Source organism: Cibotium barometz, chromosome 9 (genome assembly GCF_041138505.1).
Source record: "Cibotium barometz isolate CiBa-2024 chromosome 9, ASM4113850v1, whole genome shotgun sequence".
Classification (NCBI taxonomy): domain Eukaryota; kingdom Viridiplantae; phylum Streptophyta; class Polypodiopsida; order Cyatheales; family Cibotiaceae; genus Cibotium; species Cibotium barometz.
Genome location: NC_141054.1, coordinates 28,412,709 through 28,419,249, shown reverse-complemented (window position 1 = coordinate 28,419,249; position 6,541 = coordinate 28,412,709). Strand labels below are relative to the sequence as shown.

Genomic DNA, 6,541 nt, shown 5'->3' with positions numbered 1-6,541 from the left:
CTCCATCTCAACAAATAACCTATTCAACCAAGCATATAACAATGAATACACAAATGAAAAAACAACAATCACTCACGTATTACAAAACATACATTAACAGACAAACTACTTTGAAACTATCTTGACAAATACAAAAGATCATCACATAACACAAAGCTACTTCAAAACTATCTTGCAAGGTCTGACTACAAAACTACTTCGAAACTATCATGTACATTGCATCCCCAATGAAGGATGGCTTTTGTACCCAATTAAGGATACTTTACACAATCAAAGATCTATGCTTGCCCAATACTCTAGTATAGGACAATAGACCTTCTCTAACATTCACAAAGAAAATCAAAGATCTATGCTTGCCCAATACTCCAGTATAGGACAATAGACCCTTGTCTACTCTAAACTATATCAAGTATCAAGAACCAATACAAGTCCCTAAGCAGGACTCTTGGCTCCATCAAACCATTCATAAAGCAGAATGAGGTAGATTACCTACGTAGCTCAAATGCAAAGCTGAATGACTCCAAATTTGTCCCTAAATCTCCGCAAGTATTAGCTACGAACCACACCCTGTCCCCAATTCAAAGAACTAAGGATGAGTGGCTCAATAGCCTTAGGAGTGCCTACAAGGAAAGATGACAGTCCCCAAGATAAGGACGTTCTTTCCAAGAGGACACTTCTAGCAACTCGAGAGCTCTACAAGTACTTTGAGGAGAGATATCACGCCCCCAAAACAAGGACTATCTCCCCAAAAGTTCCACGATGGGTGTCGGGCAATGTTTATAAACAAAACAGAACCCCGCCGGTGTTCTTTGGTTTTTCGGGCGGGTCTGTCGGGATAAGTACATATCCCGGCGGGCCCGCTGGGAAAACAAGAAGCCCGGAGGTGTTACAGGACTAGTGGGTTCTGGCAGGTCATTGCTCAGGTCGTGTGAATATACAATGTGATCACAAGTTTTAATATGTTAACAACAGGTTTTGTTAACGTGATCACGAAATTGTGAAGACGTTAATGAAATCCCTGATCATGGCATTAATAGCTATGTACATTGCATTGACATTGACAACTATGTGCATCGCATTGGCTTACTGGATTACTCACTTGGGGAAAAGCAAGCAAGTGCAAAAGTGGAAACTTGCTTGCTTGTAGGCTTGCTTACTTATGGGCATGCAGACAAGCAAGCATGCAAAGTTACAGACCTATGGGCTTGCTAGCTTATTTACTTGTAGGCATGTGGGATTACAGACTTAGAGGCTTATGAATGTTTCAGCTTACAAACTTTCGAGCTTGTGGGCAAGTAAACTTGTGAGATTGAGGACTTGTGGGCTTGAAGACTCGTGGACTGGTAGATAGTTGGTTAACTGGACTAACAAGTAGCTTACAACTGGACTAACACGAGAGTGCTTTCTTTTCTCTAATTTTTGATAGGTTATTTTTTAAGAAGGTAGCCAATCATCACAATTAAACAAAGGTTCTATTTGTAACACTACATCAATGCTAATAAAAAGAAATGTTTTTTATGCCTTGAATTTATTCCAAATCAATTCTCTCTCTCTCTCTCTCTCTCTCTCTCTCTCTCTCTCTCTCAAAGGACGTGTGCACGCATATTTTATCTCTATAAATTGCATAGGGTCAAGACAAAAATACGTGCATTGATTTTCTTGTCTAAAGAGGATGTTGTATATCAATTTAACAAAAGCACCAACATACCTAATTTAAAAAAGCCAAGTAAAAATGTGCATGAGAGTAATCTTAGGTTAGTGTACCTCGTGCACTTTTGAAAGCTCCTAACAAGGTACATACCATTAGAGTAAGACTAAACTGTCTAGGCTTAGCGTAGAACACTAATTTAAAAAAGCCAAGTAAAAATGTGCATGAGAGTAATCTTAGGTTAGTGTACCTCATGCACTTTTGAAAGCTCCTAACAAGGTACATACCATTAGAGTAAGACTAAACTGTCTAGGCTTAGCGTTGAGAAGAATATAAGAAGCCATCTTAAAAGGGTGAATATTAAGGAGTAAGATAGCATCTACTCTTTGCTATATATCACACATATATACCAGAACAGTTTCAATCTATCAAGATTCAAGGAGCACCACCATTCTGTCCTAACATAGAGAATACAATGCTTTTCTTTTTATAGGATTTATTTATAGACCTCGAGTAGGTATGCTCCAGCTTATTTTTCATTTCAGACCCTGCATTGAGAGGTATGAGCAAGTTAGGAAGCATACAATAATTTCCCTGATCAGCACCAAATGCTATAATAAAAGGCGTGCATTTTTTTTAAATTTTTTTAATTCAGGAACATAAAAGTGCACCTCAATCTCGAAGTTATCTACTTAATTTTTCCCGATAACCTAAGGTTTAGGGGGCTTACTGGTGGTATTTGATGTGGATCTTGCCTACGCTTAGGTCCGCGAGTTTGGAAAAGGCAGTCTCCGAGAGGTCGAACTGGTTGGAGGCGCATCCAGGGCAATAGTCCACGAGCTTCACGGTGATGGACCCGCTGCCCTTACAGCCGCTTCCGGTGCACGAGATCTGGTATTGCTTCCCGCAGCCAGCACCGCCATCGTAGATGGCCTTGCTGCCGGCGGCGAAAAGTTTATTGGCGGGGAGCGTGGTGGAGCACGCAATTTCTGCAAAAAACGAGACATCATCAACGGCCATCTAATCTTGCTTAAGTACCGTGGTGCATAGTAAGTTGCTCAGTACCGCTGTAATCGGTATAATAGGTTGCAAGTCCGGACTGATCCGCAGAACACGTCCAGCACCTAGCTGCCAGGAGAGCAGCAGCTACTATGAAGGAAAGAAAAAATGTGTTTGCCGCCATGATTTATAATGCCAGGATAGTATTGATAGCGCGTCTAATATGCCTTGCCCTGTGTCTTTTATAGGCTTTGCTGGGCAGCTGGGCTCGTTTGCAAGGGCTGAGTCCTGACACAGAGATTGAATCCTGCGTGGAGAACGCAAACCTTTGAATTTGGATACCTACTCTCTAATACTCGCATGATCGACACACTCGGTCTTGCAATGTGGTCTTTCTTTCAACAATAGAGTGTTCGGAAACCATTTTTTTCCTTAACCTTGGATCATTTCTTCACACTATGGTTTGAGGTGTCAATAGTAATTTTCAACACGGAGTTTTTTCCGTATCCTTGAATTTTTTGGAGGAGACAATTTTCCTCCTCCCACCAATATAAGATATAAGACGGACTTTTCAACAAGCTATCTGAGCTCTAAATCCTCTTGAACTCTTTACACAAGATTCCATCACAAAGTGATACCTCTCCTACATGAATTTAGAAGTGTATAATTTTGGAATTAGTCACACTTATACCTCTAAGTATTTATCCCAAATATGTACAGCTTGATAGGCAAACTAGTCAAGTATTGAACTCTAGAGCGACGGCCTAGATTGAGTTGAGGGACATTAGTTCTTCATTAGTGTATCTACCCTCTTCCCCACTTTGTATATATATGTATACAGAGTGCCAATTGGTATACAAAAAGCTAAAAAAAACATTAACAAAGAACAACCATCTAGAGATCCCCCAATTGGGATATGACACTTCAATGCATTAGTAGTGAGTTCAAGGACAGAAGATTAGAGAATCTAACATTTTGATTGGAAAGGTAATTATTTCTAAGCAAATCCCCTTATTGCTACCATGCAGAGTGTAGGTAAAGCTTCATTTGAACGCTGACAAGAATTGGCTAGGACTAATGAAAATTTAGTGCTCTTCCCATCTAAGAAAGAAAACAAGTGAGATGCGGTTCCAGCGAGCCATCATAGATTAGAGAAGGTGAAGGGAGGAAAAAGTCTCTAGCGATTTAAAAAAACTTTGGCGAATATAGTAGCGCTAACATTTTGTAACAAACACGTGTAGTGCTAGGCTTTCTCTTCATCGAGCTTAAGGGCGACATTATGCAAAACAAAAAAAGAAGCGTAGCTCGGAGGATTGAGTTTAAAAGAGTGAGCTAATAGAAGCATCACAACCATAGTTAGAGGAGGAGGCAAGTCAAGTAGCATTGAAGCTCTACAATCACCAGAGTAATCACCCAGCAACAACGATATTCCCACAACAACACAGAAAAGAGAGAGAAGCAGTCTTTCACATCATGAAAAAAATTACTTTGTTCACAGTTGAGAGAAAGAGACGATACGGTCTCTTTTTTCTCCAAAATCATTAGGGTTATAACCCTAAGGTTTTCTTTAAAAAAAATATTGGTGTAAAAATATTGAAATAAGAGTGTATTTATATGCTGGTTGTCCAGATCTTGTTTTAAAGTAATGCATTTTCTCGACTATTTGCAAGTTTATCTCCTTCAAGGATATGCATTAAACTAAGGCACGGATCTTGTAAATAGCACTCCTAATGTCTTCACTTAAATAATCTTTAATTGTAATAGGAAGCACAAACTATAATGTGACACGTATATTAGTAATGAATATATGTATGATAAAGGAGAGAAAAAATAGGTTTTATATACTTGTAAAAACTTATGCCAATGGTGAGACCTTAGGCCACTGAGCTTATTGTTTCGAGAAAATGCAGCCTTAAGACATTACATGTGTGCTCGTTAGTATGAGAAAGGATGCAATAATCTTCTTTACTCTTTTCTCCTTTCTCTTGGATACTTGCCATTGGTCTACGAGGTGATGGACTGAGATCTCCATCCCATAGTGGATGATGTAATGGGAGATATCTTACATGCCCATGATATATCATCTTCTTTGGAGCAGGGGAACAATGTGCCGCTCCAATCGGGGTCCTCCACAAATAGGACATGCATGGTATATCCACTGGTAGCAAGGCCTATGTAACACCATTTAGTTATATTATGATCATGTGAAAAATCTATCTTTAATGTTAAAAAATCTAAATTTGTTACTAACCTAATTACTAGTCCAAGCTTGGATAGTCATGCATAGTCCACATCAATATTTCCTTTATACTTGCTGAGGACATTTAGACATGTCATGAATAGGAATGCGTGCCCATACGTTTTGTAGTTCTTCTACTAAGGGTGCCATCATGTATATCTCTATGTTTTAAACTCTTCACCTTCCAGGTAATAATAAACCAAGCAAGAGATGTTTGCTTTTAATGGTCAACCATGGAAGGACATTATAATTTACCAATACCACTGCTCCATGTTGTGGAACAGAGACCAAATGGATTAATACCATCCATTACCGAACTGAGATGTATGTATCGACGCTCTTCCTTAAATTCAAGCCATGTCTCCACATAGTGTAATCAGTAGGAAATGCATAAGATAACATTTGTAGATTGGTTTTTAGCATACTAAGTCATTAGCTCTGCTATGGACTTACACTTAAACATGTGTTAGATTCTTGGCATGGTTAAGATGCAATCTGTGAATCACATTTTAGCATGCTAGGTCATTATCTTGCAAAGAGTTTCTCTTCAATACTATTTTATAATTCAATAACCTTGCAAATTATAATGGACGATGTGAGGTTACCTAGCTTATTTTTGAAGAGAATGAGATTAAGAAAGAGAAAGAGGAATTAGAAAGAAGATATAGAGACACTCCCATCTGACCAACCATACAATGATTACAGATTGAGAAACAACATGCAAACCTATAACTTTGACATTTTCACTCCATCAAACAATGATGTTGAACTAAGAGTTCAAAAGATGTGCTTCCTTGGACATCATGTCTTGTCCATCATGTGTACTGCCTTCAAACATTGCTTCGATTTAGCTCTTCCACAAAATATTTTAATCGTGTGGATCCATATCCTCTTGCATGTGTGGCTCTCCCTAACTTTAAATAAGACTCTATTGCGGTGGGGAGAACTAGTAAACTAGCAAGTGAAAGGTGAAGTTCTCTACTATCTCCTTGATGTGCTCACATATGTTTAGGTTTTGACTCACGTTTATTTAGTTTCAGACTCCTCTATGAGACAATTTTGTTTTTTGCATAGTCCTCATTATATATCTTGACTCCTCTATATGAGACAATTTGATAGTCACATAGTCTTCATTATATGTCTTGCTACTAACAATCCCCGAGGTATTATAGAGAATGGGAGCATAGTCAAAGAGAAAATGGTCCATATTGAACTTCTACGGCACCACCCCAATCATAAGTCCATATTGAACTTCTACGGCACCACCCCAATCAAAAGCGCATTCATTTAGGTGAAAGAAATCAAGCTAGGCTAGGTTGGGACTTTGATCTTGGCAATCCATTCTGCAAAAATGATGAGATAAAAGAGGGCAATTACAATGGAAAATATATCATTCACAAAGTGTGATTATGTATGATAATAATATATAATATCATCACAATTATCAATGTAATAATCAAACATTTAATATATCAAATGGCTAATATTACATACAATAAATAATACAAGTAATGTGATTTATTATTGTTATTATTTCATGATGTGGTATTAATACCATGTTAATAATAATAATAAAGCATTATCATTATAGTAGTTGATAATATTAATGAATAACATATAGTATGACTAATGAGTGTTATATCAATTGTAAAAAA

General features: G+C 37.9%; 1 protein-coding gene across 1 annotated transcript; it reads right to left on the bottom strand.

The window, feature by feature from the left end:
• Positions 1–1,992: 1,992 nt before the first annotated feature.
• LOC147635420 (EG45-like domain containing protein) lies at positions 1,993–2,919 on the bottom strand. Its single transcript, XM_086802184.1, has 3 exons — positions 2,714–2,919; positions 2,379–2,637; positions 1,993–2,196 (listed from the first exon to the last, which is right to left on the bottom strand). Exons 1-3 carry the CDS (start codon positions 2,829–2,831, stop codon positions 2,190–2,192), a joined length of 384 nt encoding a protein of 127 aa, XP_086658310.1. The 5' UTR covers positions 2,832–2,919; the 3' UTR covers positions 1,993–2,189.
• Between the last annotated feature and the right edge of the window lie 3,622 nt (positions 2,920–6,541).